This window comes from Gopherus flavomarginatus, chromosome 1 (genome assembly GCF_025201925.1).
Source record: "Gopherus flavomarginatus isolate rGopFla2 chromosome 1, rGopFla2.mat.asm, whole genome shotgun sequence".
NCBI lineage: Eukaryota > Metazoa > Chordata > Testudines > Testudinidae > Gopherus > Gopherus flavomarginatus.
Window position 1 is genome coordinate 97,310,845 of NC_066617.1, and position 19,351 is coordinate 97,330,195.

Below are 19,351 nucleotides of genomic sequence, written 5' to 3' on the forward strand. Positions count from 1 at the left end.
CACGCCTCTGGTCTCTCTCCCTACCCTTTGCATATCTTGTCTATTGAGACTGTAAGCTCTTTAGAGAAGGACTATAACTTACTACGAGTCTGTACAATGTCTATCAGTCTCAGTTGCACAACTGTAATTAATACAAGTAAAAATAGTTTTATATGCTATAATACAAAAACTTCGTAAGTTATCTGATTATACAGTTAAAGAGGCAGCAAATGAAAATAAGGTGAACTGCAACAGACTCACTCACCCAAGTTTCAGAGAGAAAGAGCACATGCAAAGTTGAAAGGGAGGGGAACTCAGGAGTAAGATCTGATTGCAGTGCAAGAAAGGGGCCAGGAGTCAGACCTGAAAGGAGAGAAGGCTAGAAAGAAAAAAAGATGAGGTCAAACAAATGGAGAGAAACTCCAAGAGGGTGCCTGAAAACTGGGTAGAGACTTTGTATCACTCTCTGAAATAGATAGGGAGCCAGATTAAAATTTGAGGTGAGGTGTTTCTAATGAAGAAACAACCCTCCGTATTTTAAAAACCAATGAAAATTACACCTTCTATACAAAGAATTACAGTAAACCATATGACAAAAGATGAGAATACGAATCATTTTTATAAGAGGAGCAAGTCCTTAAGGTTTTCACTACAAGAGAGAAATGTATACACCATAGGTTGGCAACCTCTCAGAAGTGGTGTGCCAAGTCTTCATTTATTCACTCTAATTTAAGGTTTTGTGTGCCAGTAATACCTTTTAATGTTTTTAGAAGGTCTGTTTATCTAAGTCTATAATATATAACTAAACTATTGTTGTATGTAAAGTAAAAAGGTTTTTTAAATGTTTAAGAAGCTTCATTTAAAATAAAATTAAAATACAGATCTCCCCAGACCGGTGGCCAGGACCTGGGCAGCGTGAGTGCTACTGAAAGTCAGCTCGCGTGCCGCCTTCGGCACACGTGCCATAGGTTGCCTACCCCTGGTATACACCTTGGGTATGAGGGATGCAGAAGAATTAAGGGTCAAGATGAGAACAAAATCAAGATTTATACAAAACGGATACCAAGTGGAAGGGAGATTAAGGGGATGTACATTTGGCTCTATTGGCTGCTGTTAATCAATAGAATCTGATTTTTGGATACGCCTAGCTGAAGGATGCTAAATTCCATACTACAAATATACATACAGATCTCTTCTACCACAAATCTGTATATTAACCGTTATCTCAGGAAATGATGGAGTTGTTTAATATTTTACAACTTACATTTCAAACAATATTTTTATATCCAACAACCAAAAGATCTTGCACTGTCTACTACAATGTTATGACATTTATCAAGGAATACAAAGTTCAGGATATCCTCTCCAAATACATAACACCATTTAACATACCTGGTTAATGGAAGGAAATCTTGCCCAAAATGAACTTAAAAAAAATTGGTATTTTTGAAGACTATTTGGGATGCCGAATTGACATAAAGCACTTGTCAAGCATTTCATTACAGTATTAAGAAAAAAGAATATAGTAGACTTTTACTCCAAAGCCTAGATCACACTGAGAAAAGGTTGCTGGGTCTAAATATAGCAACAGAATCTAAGTGAAAGCTGCATCTACCCTTTTTTTTAAAGCAGTGTTTCTGCTAGTATAGCTTATATCAGGTACCCAAATGAAATAAATTACATCAGCAAAAGCACTTTTATGAAGGAATGAGCAAGTCTACACGAAGGCTTTCACCAGGGCATAAATGTCACCAAAAAACCCTTAACTGATATTTTCTAGCATAGACCTGGCTCAAGTGTTCAAATTTAGAGTTCTTTGAAGAACTCAACTCAGGGCTTCACATGCACAGACACGTATTAGATCGCCTTCCCACCAATTTTTATCAACTGTTCGCACTGAAGTGGTACCAGTACTTTTGTAACTATTGAGAAAATCTAAGATGTTCAGCTCCTGAAGTCAAGGGTTTTTAATGGATGCATTAAGAATTAAAGGGATGACAAAACAAAATGTAAAGTTTAACCATTAATTTACTAGAAGAAAAACCATTCACAATATCAAGATTTTCCGATACTCCTCAGTATCCGGTAGGTATAACAGTATTTTAGTGTTGGCAAATGATATGAACCTGCAGTTAAACACTTGAGCTGGTTGGTAATACAGTATTCCCTTCCTACTTCTTCCCCGGACAAGAAATTTAGCCTTTACTAGAATTTATTTTTGCATTTACATAAAACGTTTTTAAACTGTGAAAGCTTATAAGGTAAACCATTTTCTATGGTTTCAGAGCAAACATTACTTTCAAGACAGGAAAGAAATAAACAGCCAAGGCTTCTTAGAAAGAGATCCAGCACTGTGACAGTGGGCAAGAAGCTACTGGATGAGCAAAGAAATTAGGTTTACCAGTGCAACCCATGTTAACACCTTTTGAATTTTCCAGTGCATTTTGTGATCTGAAACGGAATCCCAATACCTTCCTTTTTTGTGTGCAATCCGAAAACCAACTAACTGTATAGTATTGGTAAGCAACAAAAAACACAATTGGGGATGAATTATGGCTTCTGTATGTTGAAAATATTTGACATCTGCTAGTTTCAGCTCTAGCAACTCAACTAGACTCACCACTGCTCTTAGGTCTCCAATCTGCCAAATCCATATTTTAAATTAACACTGAACCAAATAAGCCAACAGTGAGAAATATAAAAAAGTAATTTCCCTCACACTTGCAAGCAGGCTGAAATGGCCACAACAATTCAGAAATTTCTGACTCCTCACTTTGCAGACTTCTTTGTGTTCATAATCTAATATTTAGATTACTGCAGGAAAAAAATGTAATGTTTCTAGTAAAGAATTAAGGTAAGATCAAAAGCATGATGCAATAATTATCCTAGGAGTGGGGCAACACACCCCATTCTACAGCTGAGACCTACCACACTACACATCACTAATTCAAAGTTACTTGGGGAAAAGAAAGGGAAAAAGCCTTAAGATATAGTAGAAACTGGAGTTGTGCTGGAAACAGGTTGACATGAGACAAAAAACAGTCATGCAATGGAAGAGAAGGAATATAACCCACAAATGATGGGTTTTGACTTAAAGAAACACCGTAATATTTAACTTTGCAAGGTAAGTGCGCTTGTGAGATGAAAGCATACTATTGCCCAGGTAACAAACATAGTACTGTGCCTCAAAGCCCAGACAACGTTAATGTTACTTAACATGAGAACCCAGAGAAAAGAAGTCTTCATCAGTAACTACTGAGTAATTTCATATGAAAAATTTACACTATCCAAAGCCTCTGCATTACCTGTTGAATGAAGTAAAGTTTGAGTTTATACAAATCTTATGAACAAAGTACATTCTGTTTTGTCCACTATGTCGTCACATCTGAATTCCTAAGAAATAATTAAAATATATCTAGTAATTGTTTGACCAGACCTATATAAATGATTCCTCAACTATTAAGACACCCAATTCTCCTGATTAAAATGCTCACATTATATTAAATATATTGGGCATCTGCACTTGTTAAATAGAAATAGGCTCCTTGTAGCCTGGCACAACCAGTGTTCTTACACTTTCAATCAAATACATAAAAAAAGTTTCCACCTGTCCAACTATTCTAAACAGTATCCTGATTTCCCCCCCACACACAGACAAAAAAAAGCCTGAAGTCAAATTTGGAACTTTCCACACAACGAATGGGCAGGAGGAGGGAGAGAAATGATATGATTTTGAACTAAAACAATTCCCTGTTGAATGATCAACTTGACAGGGAAAGGAAATATAGGAAGGCTAAAGGTACTTGCTTTCTAAGTAATGCTAAAAAAAATCAACCACTGGTCTGACAGGGTGGAAGAAGAGGAACTCCCCTCCTATCTCCTTCTTCTATTAGAGTCTGGACCTGTTGATTTTGGGACAAAAATGCATCACCCCTTTTCACAGTCTCTGTAACACTGCCTATGACTTAATGTGCTCTAAAAGTTCTCAGCAAACTTCTTTTTTAAATTATACACAAATTAAAACTTCATTAATCCAGAACAAAGAAAAGATCAGCAAAAAAACTTTTTAATTAAGATGATTCCAGTTAAACCAGTGTACAATTGAAAGCTAGACATTTAAACATCTTGTTTACTGTCTGATGGCCAGCCATTTTTTACTTATTTTCCTGGCAGCTCAAACAATTACAATGAACAAGAAAACTGGTGCCTACAAGGAACAACCACCTTACTAGACAATGTATGGCATGGGGAGACAGATAGAGTTGGGGGAGTGCCCAAAGTTTTCTTTTGGCTAAAAAGTCTAAAAGCGAGTTTTGAGAAAAAACTAGGGGCAGGCTGCTCAGTACTCTCAAAGCAAAATGACCAAATACTTATCTGCATCTTAATAAGAAGCAGTGAAAAGAAGAACAGCTTATTGTTAATTTCCAGTACACACAGTTTAAGTTTGCTGGAGATTGGCACACCTAAAATTTACACCCTCTAGCTTGATTTCAGCACAACTATGGATTGTTCCTCCCTAAAAAAAAGTTAAAAATCTTTGCAAGATTGCAAAGAAAAAGCCCCCTTCATCTTCACAACCCAATAAACATACATGGGAATTTCAGACATTTTGGCCTCACAGCAAAGAAATGGGAGATGCAAAATGAACTGCGCTCCATATTGATTCTTAATGCAAATAAGATGAAACGTTATGTGTTTGCATGAAGATAAAAAGGCTCTTAAAAAGTCCTACACATCACTAAAATCTGCAATCTAGCTCTTTAAAAACTAAGACTAAGCTAAATTTCTAACAAAAAACAGAAATGCTTTTCCTCAGAAAAAGAGCAGGGTGAGAAAGGGTGAAGGGAAAAGGTAAAAAAGAAAATAGAATAACCAAAATGCAAACAAGGGCTAAAATGAAGAATGGAAGAGAATTCAATCCCTTATTCAGAAAAAAAAAAAGTGATATAAAATCCTTACATATAAGCCAGCAAACAGTACAGACAGAGATGTGTGTGTGTGTATATACATATATATATATATACACATATACACACACACACACACACACAGTTAAGAGTGATGAAGAGGATGCTTGTGTGCAATAATTGTATGCACTTAATCAGAATTAAGATACACAGAGAGTGAATTTGATATAATTATTACAACGAAAAGGATGAAAAAGATAACAGTCTTTTTCTGCAAATGGCCACATGCATAATAAACAAATCAGCCTTCCTCTCAATCACGTCCAACAAATAAAGGGCAAAAACAATTAAATACCCTCCGAGGAGATTAATACACATAGGTGCAGAGGAAAAAGGGGTGCAAATAGAAAGACAGTACGGGGGAGGGGAGAAGTGAAGCTGGAGGAAAAAAGATGGGGAAGAAAAGGCGAGAGAAAGGGTTCTAGGTATACAGCTGAGATATGGGAGGGGGTCTGAGCCCCTGAGACTGACCTGTGCCGTCGCTTGCGGACACGGAGAGCGCCGGTGAGGAGAGTTTAGGCCGCTTGGCTGAAGGCGGGCCTGGCTCCACCACATTCTCGGCCATTTTTAATTCTTTTTAGACAAACACAACGAGCAGAGAGACGGGGGATCCCCAAAATCTTCGCCTTCCTCTCGGGCACCCGACGCAGCTGAAGACTAAGCAGAGCGAGCGACGGATCTGGAGGACGCAGGGGGCCAAGTTCCCCTTTTTCTGCCCCTCGGGTTCGGTTTCTGGTAGGGTGGCACCGGCTCAGCGGGGGGGAAAGGTGGGGAGTAGGGTGGGGAAGAGGCCTTTTCCCCCGGCCACGGGCAGAGGGGACGGGGAGAACACGGAAAGCGGCCCCGCCAGAAATAAAAAAAAGGGAGAGAAGAGGCTGGTGGGTTTTTAGTCAAATTAATCCCGGCTGTTGTGCTGCTGGTGCTTCCTCATCTCTGCCACCATCATCTTCATCCTCCGGGGGGTCTCCTCCTCCTGCTGCCGCCTCACCGCCGCCATCAGCCTCTTCCTCCTCGGCGTCGTTCTCCTCCTCCTCATCGCCACAAGGAGGCGGGCGAAGGAGGGGAGAGGAGGAGGAAAAAGGAGAGAGAGAAAAAATCACCCTCCTCTAGCAGCTCCTTCCCTGTCCAACACCACCCTGCAAAAAAAAAAAAAAACCCACCGCCCTCGAAGGGGCTGGAGGGGAGGAAGACAGCGCGTGTGCGGGGTCCCCAGCTCCCCCTGCTTCTTCCTCGCCAGGCACTAATGGCTGCAGAGAGGGGAGCTGGAAGGATGAGGAGGGTGAGGATAAGTCCCAGGAGTCTCCGCTTCACATCTTGTTGTGCGGGGAAGAAGGAGGGGTTGTTGTCCTGATGCAGGCAGCGCCGATCTCGGGATGAGGGTGCAGGGGCGGGTTTCAGCGCCCCCTCCGCGCGCGCTCTCAGCCCGAAGAGCAGGGTGTCCCCCAGAGCAAGCGCAGGGACCGATCCCAAAGCAGGAGGAGGACGAGGAGGAGGAGGAGGAAGTAGGCGGCCCCTCCCCCCCTTCTCTCGCGCTACCTTCCCCCTCCCCAGCGGCTGAGGATGATTATTAGCGCTGGGTTTGGGCAGGGCGGGGGGGTGTTAGGCTCCTCTCTTCCCCCACCCCCTGCGCTCGGCGATGGTCACTCTCCGCCTCTCCCACCGCCGCTCAGGCGCTGCCGGGACGCCCTCTCGCCTCCGCCATAGGAGGCGGGGGCCCCAACGGGGGTCCAGACGCCTCCCAAAATACCGGGCCAAGAGGGGGAATCTGCCCCTTGTGGATTAAACAGACCGCGGGGGGGTCTCCTCTGCTCCGGGGCGGGGTAGGACGGGGCTTTGAGCGAGGAGGCCGAGCGCGCAGGCTCCCTACTGCCTCTGCCTGGCTCTCGGCGGCTGGTTGGGGGGGGCTGGAGTGATGTACGTGGGGGATGGGTCTCGGACTCTCTCTTCTCTCCCCGTTCCCCGCCCGGGCCCCTGGCTCTCTCTGCGCTGCCCGCCCTCTGGCTCGCCCCGTCCGGCTCGGTCTCTCTCGCCCTCCCTCAGTCGCTCACACACAAACAAAATGGCGGCTGTTGTTTCTTCACTCTCCCGAGTCCTCACAGGGAAGCGAGCGACGGCGGCCGGAAATGAGCCAAGAGAAAAAAAAGGAGGCGGGGCTACGGTGGGGGCGGGGCCCCGCGGAGCTCGCACTCACAATGGAACGCGGGGGGTGGGGGCTAGAATGGGGGGAGAATCAGGGGCGGGGCTAGCTGCAGTCACGAGACCAGGTCGACCAGTCAGCGCCCGTTGCTCATCGTTCCCTTCCGCAAACTCCCTCACCTCCGCCTCTTAAAGGGGAAGGAGGACGAGAAAAAAACCTTTTTCTCTCCTCCCCCACTCGCACCGTGAATTATTAGTCGGCGGGAAAATGCAGCGCGGTGGTTGCTTGGGACAGGCCTGTTGTAATCCTACAGCTGGGGCGGGGGGGACCTGGAGCAGGCAGCTCCTCTGCTGCACAGGGGGCGGGGGCACGCCAGCCCGCGGTGCGGCTCCCCCTGCGCGGCGTACACTGTATAGACAAAGGCCCCACAGCTAAGCCCCTGGATTTAGGGCTGGTGCGGGAGATTTCTCAGGTGTACGCAGAACAGGACTTGGCCCATTTTCTGTGTAGGTTTCTACACAGACAGCTAGGTATACGTGTGATAAGCTGCCTGCACCTATATGTATATTACATCATTGTGCTACCTATGGTTGATAAATCATTGTGCAGGCGCGTGATGCAAAGCTGTGTCCAACCAGCCTTGCAAAATTCCACCTTCTTGCTTGCCTGGGAGAAGCAATTTTATTTATTTAAAATACAGGCATGGACACTCTTTTCTCCCCCATTATCATCATTGCCAAGCATAGCTTCATAGATTTTGTACTGGGACTGATATGCTTTTATGACAATTTTGCAAGGTTGGTTTCTCACAAATACAAATACTGATCTCACCTACTCTACTGTGCAATGTTATTTACTATGCATCAACATTGTGCTTTGCTCTGCCCTAGGTATAAAGACAGTGCCCCTTCCAGCAGTTTAAATATATGGCCACTATCCTGCATCTTGTTCCATGTGGGCAGACCCCTACACCTGCGCACGGACCTAGTGACTTAAACCTGGCTCCGCATCTAGCCAAAGGGCTCCATGCATGCAGAACAAGTTGTAAGAGCTAGCCTAAAAGACAGGCAAGAATATATACAGGGATACAAAATCTGGTGATAACTCAGAAGGGGGAGTTGTTTGGTTAAATAAAAACAGTATCTTCTTTCTTGCCACTTCCTTTTTCAGGGTAAGCAACATTTATTGCCTTCTTTCAAAAGTCATAACTGTACACCTGGCTGTCAAGCAAATTAGTATTTTTACAGTTTGCTGATACCTGGTCGATGTACCATGTCTTTGTCCTCTCCCTTAGTCATCTTCCGTCCAAGATCAGCACAAGGGCCATTTTACCAATATAACTCTCAGGTTTCTGCTGGACATGTCCATATCAATGTAGCATAGCCTCCCTCAAGTTGTCTTCAGTTGAGACAACTCTCATTAGGCCCTTTACAACCTCAGTTCTTTTTCTCTCAAGGAATGTCCAGTCATTTCACCATCTCCATATCTTCATTTCCATAATGGAGAGCATACTGATTTATTTTCTCGTGGCGGGCCAGGATGCTGTTCTGTACATTAGGATGGGTTGAACTACAGTTTTACTCACTACCTTTTACATATATTGGTATATTTTTATCACAGAGAACTGAGGTCAGCTCCTACCATTTTTACCAAGCAGCTTTGATATGATGCCAGACATCATGTAGGAGGGAACGATTGTCAGCAACCATTGATCCTAGATATTTAAATTATTTCATTCTTCTACACTGTCCGCCTGCAATATTCTTTGTGGTGAGTCCTCCTCCCTCTATTATCAAAGCCTCAGTCTCACCAAAGTTCACTGTAAGTCCCACTTACTCAAAACTGTGTTGCGCTTGTTCAACATGTCTCACAATCTTCTGCACATATCACTAAGTCATCAGTGAACACCATATTCCAAGATGACTCCCTTCATATATTCTCAGTTATCACATCCATGAAAACCACAAACAAAAAAGGATCCAATGCTGACTCCCAGTGCAGGCCATTTACAGGAAATGCTTGCTGTAGCCTCATATGGTTTGGACTCCATCATACATAACCAGATAAAACTTCTGGCACACCTCTCCGTTGCAAATTCCACAAAACTAATTATCTTCGTAATAATCATATGCCTTCTCCAAGTCCACAAAGATTATACCCAGTTGCCACTCCTTTTTTCTATGAGCTTCTCCTTGAGGATTCATAGAACGATGGTGTAAATTTTACTCCTTCTATACAGAAGTCCCTGCAGATCCTTCTAGTTTTCCACTGATCCACACAAATGCTTTTCCGTAATCTTCTCCCACATTTTCATAGCATGTGATATCAACTTAATTGGGCAATAATTAGCATACAGTGTAATATCTCCTTTATGTTTTAAAACAGACATGTACCTATTGAGTTCTGGGTTAAAACAGGCATGTATCTATTGGGTTCTGGGTTAAAACAGGCATGTAGCAGGGTGGTCACCCACTCCAGCCTTAAAGGGCTTAAAACAGCCCAGGAGAGGGCTCTGGCCGGGAGCAAGCAGTTCCCAGGCTGTTTGGGGAAGCAGGCTCAGCTGTGGCCACGCTCCAATCAGGGCTCAGCTGCCCCTTATAAGAGGGCAGGGACCCCAGAGCAGATAGTCTCCTCTAGCTGAAGAGGGAGATGGGTCTGGCTGCTGGGGAGTGTACCAGAGGTGGAGCAGAGCCACGGGAAGTCCAGAAGGCTTGGAAACCCGGTAGACCTAGTGTAAGGCTGAATAGCTACTGGGGTTTCAGGGGGCAGCCCAAAGGTAGGTAGAGGCAGCAGGTCCAAACCCCCCTTTCCAGTGATGAGTGGCACTTACACTGCAGTCTGACCTAGGGAATAGGGGCTAGTTAATGACTGGCAGTGGCTATACTGAGGTGAGGATAGTGGGTGTGGGTTCCCCTGGGTGGGGAGACCCAGAGAATGGATGCACTGCCAGGAGACAGTGCCTGAAGATAAGGGACACCAAGTCTGGGAGGGACATGGGAGGCCAGTGGCAAGCAAGACACTGGCCTGCAGAGGGCACTCTGGGTCAAAAGAGCTAATTCCCAGGATGACTGACAGGAGGTGCTGCAGAGGAGAGTCACAGCATTGCTACAGGGCACCACAAAGCTTTACACCATTAATCTGACAATTTCTTTTTCTTGAGAATATCATTTAACAGAGTTGTAAAATACTTGATACTTTCCCTTCCCAATGATGTCAGTGCATCCACCGGTACTTCATCAGTCCCAGGTGCTTTCACATTTTCTTTTTCAGAAGTGCCTCTACATCCTCTTCCTCCTGTATTTAATCTATCACACCACAGGTTGGCTTACAGATTTGTAGTTTTCTCTTGGAGTCTCCTCATTGATCACTCTCAAAATGATCACCCCAGACTTCATTGATTGGTTCACCATTCATATGCAATAACCTTGTTAATTTCTAATATAAGCAAACTCTTTTATATCCCTTATTGTTTTCTTTCTTGCCTAAGGGCTTGGCTACACTGGAGAGTTGCAGCGCTGGTGGTGGCTTTACAGCGCTGCAACTCACACACCGTCCACATTTGCAAGGCACATCCAGCACTGTATCTCCCTGGATACAGCGCTGACTGTAGTCTACCTCGGCCTGGGGAATAACAATTGCAGCGCTGGTGATGCAGCGCTGCTCTGCCAGTGTGGCCACCAAAAGCGCTGTTATTGGCCTCCAGAGGTATTCGGAAGTATCCCAGAATGCCTGTTCAGCCACTCTGCTCATCAGTTTGAACTCTACTGCCCTGGCCTCAGGTGACCCGCCCTTTAAATGCCCCAGGAATTTTAAAAATCCCCTTCCTGTTTGCTCAGCCAGGTGTGGAGTGCAATCTGTGAATCTTTGCAGGTGACCATGCCTCCACGCACCAAACGAGCCCCAGCATGGAGCAATGGTGAGTTGCTGGACCTCATCAGTGTTTGGAGGGAGGAAGTTGTGCAGTCCCAGCTGCACTCCAGCTGTAGGAATTACGATACCTATGGGCAGATCTCAAGGGCCATGCTGGAAAGGGGCCGTAACTGGGACGCACTGCAGTGCAGGGTTAAAGTGAAGGAGCTCCAGAATGCCTATTGCAAAGCCCATGAGGGAAACAGCTGCTCTGGTGCTGCCCCCATGAACTGCTGTTTTTACAAAGAGCTGGACGCGACACTTGGGGGTGACCCCACCGCCAATCCGAGGACCATGATGGACACTTCAGAGCAGGGGGGGGGAGGAGGAGGAAACAGAGAGTGAGGGTACTGAGGTGGGGGGAGATACCCCGGAGTCCCAGGAAGCATGCAGCCAGGAGCTCTTCTCAAGCCAGGAGGAAGGTAGCCAGCCGCAGCAGCCGGTACTTGGTGAAGGACAAGCAGAGGAGCGAGTTCCCAGTAAGCAGCTTTTAGTTTCAGGATGGAAATGTTTCGGGAGAGGAAGGAGGGTTAGGGCTGCATGCATGCATGCCTAGATGTGGAATAGCCCATTGATGTGGTCTATCACATAGTGGTAATCGGCCTCGGTAATCTCTTCAAAAGTTTCAGCCAGAGCGTGGGCAATACGCTTGCACAAATTTATTGGGAAAGCCACTGTGGTCCTTGTCCCAGTCAGGCTAACGCGTCTGCACCACTGTGCCACGGGGGGTGAGGGGACCATTGCTGCACACAGGCAAGTTGCATAGGGGCCAGGGCGGAATCCGCATTGCTGTAGAAGACCCTCCCGCTCTTCCCAGGTGATCCGCAGCAGCGAGACATCTTCCAGGATCAACTCCTGTGGAAAATGTTGGGAGACTGTTCAGTGTAGGTGCCCCCTGCAGCTGTTTGCTTTCCTCAATGCACAGAAACCCCAGTACAGTCCTGAAGCAATCAGTTCCCCTTACTCACCATTTCGGGGCTCCTGTGGGTTATGTGCGCTCTCTTTGGTATGGGACAATTATGCTATTGTGAAGACTGTAAACTCCTTCACTGTGTGGGAATAACTGTCTGATGTAATATAAACAATGCTGCCTCTGTTAAATGTTGCCTTTTTTGCCTTTCTACAAGCAACCTTGAGTTCTCGGATGTCTGTGTTATCAACAGCTGAAAGACTCCAAAACCTCCAGAAGAAGCCGCGAAAAAGCAAAGACAACCTGCTGCAAGCAGTTATGGATCACTCTGCCAGAGAGAATCAAAAAGTGCAGGACTAGAGATAAAGGGAAAGCAGGATCCACCAGAAAAACGCAGCAGCTGGGAAGAAAAGCACAAAGCAGCTGATAAGCATCCTGGCGCGCCAAGCGGACTCTATCCAGGCGCTTGTAGCCATGCAGGCAGAGCACTACTGCACCCGCCCGCCCCCCTGTCCCAAAGCTCTTTCCCTTGTGCCCCAATGTCAGCTCAAAACCCCCTTCCCCAGCATCCAGGTTCTTACCACCACCAGCTGCCTCCAATACCTGTGCGTTCACCAACCAGCCCTGAGAACTATGACCCTTACTCTCTGCACTCAACCCCCATCACCATGCAGTATAGGCATCCTGAAGTGCAGCAGTCATTGCACAGCACTCCAGACAGGACATATTCAAACCTGTGACTGTACAGTTCCCCACCTCATCCCCCTGCCCTTTTAGGTTCCTAAAATGTTGTGTGTCTGTCAATAAAGTTATTTTCTTTTCAATAAATGAATTCTTGGCTTTGAAAACAGTCTTTATTATTGCAGAAAGTCAAAGATACCTTAGCCCAGGCAAGAAACAGACACTGCAAATCAGCTTAGGAAAAACAGATTCCTACTAACATTGTAACCATTGCACTTCACTCCCGTGCAAGGCACCAAACATTACTGTTGGTTTTCAGCCTCAACTTCTTCCCTCAAGGCATCCCTAATCCTTGAAGCCCTGTGCTAGGCCTCTCTAGTAGCCCTGCTCTCTGGCTGTGCAAATTCAGCCTCCAGGCGTTGAACTTCAGAGGTCCATGCCTGACTGAATGTTTCACCCTTCCCTTCACAAATATTATGGAGGGTACAGCACGCAGATATAACCGCAGGGATGCTGCTTTCCTCCAAGTCTAGCTTCCCATACAGAGATCTCCAGCGCCCCTTTGAACGGCCAAAAGCACACTCCACAGTCATTCTGCACCGGCTCAGCCTGTCATTCCTTGCTCCTGTCAAGCTTCCCTGTATATGGTTTCATGAGCCAAGGCGTTAACGGGTAAGCAGGGTCTCCAAGGATCACACTGGGCATTTCAACGTCCCCTACTGTGATCTTCCGGTGTGGGAAAAAAGTCCCTGCCTGCAGCTTCCTGAAGAGGCCAGTGTTCCGAAAGACGCGTGCATCATGCACCTTTCCAGGCCAGCCTGTGTTAATGTCAACGAAATGCCCACGGTGATCCACAAGCACCTGGAGAACCATAGATAAATACCCCTTCCAATTAACGTACTCGGATGCTAGGTGGGGTGGTTTCAGAATAGAAATATGCGTCCCATCTATCGCACTTCCACAGTTAGGGAAACCCATTTGTGCAAAGCCATCCAGAATGTCCTGCACGTTCCCCAGATTCACGGTTCTTCTTAGCAGGATGCGATTAATGGCCCTGCAAACTTGCATCAACACGATTCCAGTGGTTGACTTTCCCACTCCAAACTGGTTCCCGACCGATCGGTAGCTGTCTGGAGTTGCCAGCTTCCAGATTGCAATAGCCACCCGCTTCTCACCGGCAGGACAGCTCTCAATCTCGTGTCCTTGCGCCGCAGGGTGGGGGCAAGCTCAGCACACAGTCCCATAAAAGTGGCTTTTCTCATCCGAAAGTTCTGCAGCCACTGCTCATCATCCCAGACTTCCATGACGATATGATCCCACCACTCAGTGCTTGTTTCCTGAGCCCAAAAGCGGCGTTCCACGGTGCTGAGCATTTCCGTGAATGCCAAGAGCAATTTCGTGTTTGTACGCGTCAGGCGACTCACAATCATCGTCGGACTCCTCATCACTTTGGATCTTAAGGAATAGCTCAACTGCCAGACGTGATGTGCTTGCGAGACTCGTCAGCATACTCCTCAGCAGTTTGGGCTCCATTTCTCACAGAAATCGCGCTGCACAGAAACCGTTGAGAACGCCAAGATGGCGCCAAACGTGGATGGAAAAACAGGGATTGCTGGGATGTGAAGCGATGCATCACGGAGCGTTGGGACAGGAAGCAGAATGAACTCAGCCTCCGCCCCCTTCCCACAACCCACGGCGCCAAAATGGGACAAGGTGCTCTGTGGGATAGCTGCCCATAATGCACCACTCCCAACAGCGCTGCAAATGTAGCCAGACTGCAGCGCTGGTAGCTGTCAGTGTGGCCACACTGCAGTGCTTTCCCTACACAGCTGTACAAAGACAGCTGTAACTCCCAGTGCTGCACACCTGCAAGTGTAGCCAAGGCCTAAGTGAGTTTGTAGATGGTCTGTTCTCTCTCATAACCTCCTAAGCTGTTATATAGCTTGCCACAAGCCAAATTTTTAGCTGTCACAATACTTATTTGGCATATATGGAAGAAAACAAAAAGGCTCAAACCACTGGCCTGCCATTTTCTAGAGGTTACCTTTTTCTTCTCAATGGATTCTTTAACCTGAGGATTCTACCACTGAGTCTCCCTTCAAATCCTTTTTGGTACTGGTTTCACCACTCCGAGGACTTCATGTGCCATTTCCAGCAATGTTAATTTTAATTTGTGCCAGTTATCCTCCACACATCCCTGTATGTAGGCAAGAAGTCTACCCATTACTACTTGTTTAAAAGTTGTTTTTTTAATTTATTTATTTCCTGTTTTAAGTTTCCACCACGTAGGCTTTTCCAGTGCTCAGGGGTTCTGGTGTTTTGAGGACTCTGCATTCTGAAGTCCATAAGAAGTCTGTGCTGGTTCATAGTACACTCCCACTGGGGTGACACGGTGATGTCCTGTTCCTGTCTTCTTCTCTCTCTATGCAGACTCAGAGACCTTCAGCTGTTAAACACCCCAGTGCAGTCTATTTACATTTGCTTTTCCCACCACATTACTGATCCATACACCATAATTATTTACAGTTTCAGGTTTCTCCTCAGTTCTCTACCAAGGAGAAAAAAGGGAAGAGATCCCTACCCAGAGATCCTTTGTGGTTCTGGCTCTGCTAGCTTGTCTATCTCTCTCCTGCATTCTTTTCCAGGGCCAGCTCTAGCTTTTTTGCTGCCCCAAGCAGCGAAGGGAGGGCGGGGGGACGCTGTGATCGGCGGCACTTCAGCAGCAGCTCCACCATGCTGCTTCATTATTTGGTGGCAATTCGGCAGCCGGTTCTTCCCTCTGAGAGGGACTGAGGGACTTGCCGCCGAAGACCTGGATATGCCATCCCCTTCCATGGGCCACCCCAAGCACTAGCTTGCTGCGCTGGTGCCTGGAGCCAGCCCTGCTCTTTTCCTGTGCCTTTATACCTCCTGTGTTAATGGGCCACTTTGCTCATTAGTCCTCCCCCAACTCATTCTAATACACTAATTGGGCCCTGTCAGATCTATCTGAGAGAGGCAGGGTGGATTAACCTGTGTTCAAGTGACCAGAGTGCTGGCTCAGCAGTTTCCCAGCACTCTGCCATAGCTGGGTATTACCTTACTAGTAAGTATTCATGAACTATCTCTTCTTGTTAAGAAGAAATCAGTTTGACACCACTGGCATAGGTTATTAGGTGGCTTTCCCTCTTCAGAAAGGGTGTGTTTACAATCACCAAGTCCAGTGCCAGAAAAGTCTGTAAGACTGTTTCCACCTTGACATTTCTAGGCAATGCCATACCCTCTGTGGACTGCTTTGTACCCATCCTTCACAGTTCCAACATGTGCATTTAGATCTGCTCCTCTCTCACTGGATGATGTTTCCAATAAGGCACAATAACTCATCTTAAAAACTCCTCTGACCTTTTGATTCTATCCTAGCTGTGGTGCATGCCCACTTATATGGCTATTTACCTCTCCCCGGTACAGTTCAACATTTTAGTTGGTTTGACCTTCTGGAAACCTCAGTCATATGCCTGTGCATGGTATAATTCAGCATAACTCCAACATCATTATAAGAGGTTGAACTCTCTGAATAGTAGATTTGTGACCCTCCACTAGTATCTTGGCTTACATCTTTTCCATTTAGTCTTTTGTACATGTGCCACTTTTACTATTCTCTTTAAGACCTCAAATACCTCCAAGTTTCTTCCAGTCACCGTTCCCGTGTTTCAACTTGCATATCTCAGCTCTCGCCGCTTACCAACTTGCTTCTTTAATTTTAGCGGCCATTGCCCAGTTACAATATTCAGACAAGACTGGTGTAAGTTTCTTGCAGGGAACACCCGAGCCATTTGACATGGACATCATGTGACACTGACATCAGTTCACATGAACATATCTATTGGACAAGCTTTTTGGGTCCTCTGTCCAAGCCAGCATCCTTGGTTTGAAATGAGTGTTTCCCTCCTCCTAGGTCCCTGTTGAGGCTACCAAGCCTCACCTGCCCTGGCAAAACTTATTTTAAGGCAGTGTTTATTTGCTTTCCTATACTTATCATAGGAACTACGGCATTTGAGAGCGGTAGTGACACCACCAGCTATCCCACAATGTCCTGCTAAGAGATGCCACCAGTTGCTCTGCAGCTGTTTACTGGAAAATTGCAGCTGTTCTGCCTCTGCAGGTTGTTCCCCTATCCGACAGCCAGGGACATACATGCCTGATGGGAGTTGGTTGCCCTGTCACAGGAAATAAAAAAATTGGAAGGGTGATAGTAGTATATTGTAGGTTTGTATTTTAAAGCCTTGTGATACACATGGCTTTTCAAGAGGCATTGAAAAGAAGAAAATCATACAATCGTAGGACTGGAAGGGACCTCGAGAGGTTATCTAGTCCAGTCCCTTGCACTCATGGCAGGACTAAGTATTTCCAGACCATCCCAGACAGGCGTTTCTTTAACTTGCTCTTAAATCTCCAATGATAGAGATTCCACAACTTCCCTAGGCAATTTATTCCAATGCTTAACTACCTTGACAGTTAGGAATTTTTCCCTAATGGCCACCCTAAACTGTCTTTGCTGCAATTTAAGCCCATTACTTCTTGTCCTAGCCTCAGAGGTTAAGGAGAACAATTTTTCTCCCTCCTCTCTGTAACAACCTTTTATGTTCTTGAAAACTGTTATCACGTCCTCTCAGTTTTCTCTTCTCCAGACTAAACAAACTTTTTTTTTCAACCTTCCCTCATACGTCATGTTTTGTAGACCTTTGATCATTTTTGTTCGTATTCTCTGGACTTTCTCCAGTTTTCCCACATCTTTCCTGAAATGTGGTACCCAAAACTGGACAAAGTACTCCAGCTGAGGCCTAATCAGCGTGGAGTAGAGCGGAAGAATTACTTCTCATGTCTTGCTTACAATACTGCTAATACATCCCAGAATTATGTTTGCTTCTTTTTTTTTTTGCAAATGTTACACTGTTAACTCATATTTAGCTAGTGCTCCACTATGACCCCCAGATCCCTTTCCACAGTATTCTTTCCTAGGCAGCATTTTGTATGTGTGCAACCGGGGCGGCTCCAGGCCCCAGCATGTCAAGCGCGTGCTTGGGGCTGCAAGCCACGGGGGGTGCTCTGACGCTGCCGTGAGGGTGGCAGGCAAGCTGCCCTCAGCGGCTTGCCTGCGGAGGGTCCGCTGGTCCCATGGCTTTGGCGGACCTCCCACCTGCGGAAGGTCTGCCAAAGCCACGGGACCAGTGGATCCTCTGCAGGCAAACTGCCGGAGGCAGCCTGCCTGCCGTGCTTGGGGCGGCAAAATCCCTAGAGCTGCCCCTGTGTGCAACTGATTGTTCCTTCCTAAGTGAAGTACTTTGCATTTGTTCTTATTGAATTTCATCCTATTTACTTCAGACCATTTCTCCAGTTTGTCCAGATCATTTTGAATTTTAATTCTATCTTCCAAAGCACTGGCAACCCCTCCCAGCTTGGTATTGTCTGCAAACTTTTTAGAAGTGTACTCTCTCTGTAATTACCTAAATCACTGATGAAGTTATGGAACAGAACTGGACCCAGAACTGATCCCTGTGGGACCCCACTTGATATGCCCTTCCAGTTTGACTGTGAACCACTGATAACTACTCTGGGAATGGTTTTCCAACCAATTATGCACCCATCTTATAGTAGTTCCATCTAGGTTGTATTTCTCTAGCTTGTTTGTGAGACAGTCATGCGAGGCAGTATCAAAAGCCTTACCAAAGTTAAGATATACCTTATCTACTGCTATTCACTATCTATAATGCATAGTTTAGTTCAGTGGCATAGAAGTTACTGCAGATTTACACCAAATTACAAAACAATTTGGCCCACATGTATTAAACAGAACTATAATTTATTCATATATAAAGTGATATTTTTATATACATAAAATTATACCGTGTATTTCAAATATACACACATTCTCCCTTCTAGGTTTGGTATGAACCCACAGCAAATCTCTTATGTTAATGCTAAGTTACAATATTTAATTAATAAACATCAGTCAGCCTTTTTGCATTTTAATGGAGATTATTGGCTGGCCAAGAGTTCCTAAAATCTTTAGCTCTAGTCAGGTATTACCCAGGAACTACCCTGCAGCAAGGTTTAGAGGAGGGGGTGGTTGGTTTGTTTTTGTGTTTATTTGCTTTGCTTTTGTAAGTTGAAAATGTAAATGAAGCATAGGCTTGCATACTTTTAAATAGAAATGTAATTTCAATTGGTCTGCATGGGCTATTTATGAAGAATTTAGTGCCTCTTATGTTAGCTTGTCGATGAATCCTTTTTCAATACTATATTTTTTGCATGTTTTTGTACTCTGTAGGTGTCTTTACATGAATTTGAGAGGGAGTTTGTGGGGTTTTTTATACCCTTTTCCTGCTTCCTCAGTATGTGAGTGTTGTGGGAGCTCTAAGGGGAGTGGGGGGGGGGGAGAAAAAGGCACTTAGGCTCCTAAATGCTAGACTTGGGCACCTAACTCTGGGGATTAGGCACAAGACCCAGTTTTGGCCCCACTGAGATCCATAAAATTCCCATGGGCAGCCGGCAGAGAAGTAAATTATTGTGAGGCAGGAGGCAGAACTGGGGAAGACTCAGCTGGTGGTTCCTACCCTGCACCAGGCTCAGCTGCTAGTCCTGACTGGGCTGGGGAGGACGGGACTTCTTCTTCCCCTGCAGGGTATAACAGGCCACGTCAGACCCATAGCCAGGTTTCTGGACTCCCCTGCAGAGTCCCATTACCATTGCACCCAGAACCCCCTCAATAAGCCCCTGTGCATCCAGATC

General features: G+C 45.8%; 2 protein-coding genes across 5 annotated transcripts in view; one reads left to right on the forward strand and one right to left on the reverse strand.

Annotated features, from left to right (window-relative positions):
- The window catches only part of EP300 (E1A binding protein p300), a 120,338-nt gene extending 114,119 nt beyond the window's left edge, over positions 1-6,219 (reverse strand). For all 3 annotated transcript variants that reach the window (XM_050916757.1, XM_050916768.1, XM_050916746.1), the window contains exon 1: positions 5,418-6,219. In XM_050916757.1, coding sequence (XP_050772714.1) covers positions 5,418-5,511 — 94 coding nt within the window. In that variant the 5' untranslated portion in view covers positions 5,512-6,219. The remainder of the gene's footprint in view (positions 1-5,417) is intronic.
- SLC25A17 (solute carrier family 25 member 17) overlaps positions 1-19,351 on the forward strand; it is a 254,591-nt gene that overhangs the window by 12,459 nt on the left and 222,781 nt on the right. The window lies entirely within an intron of this gene.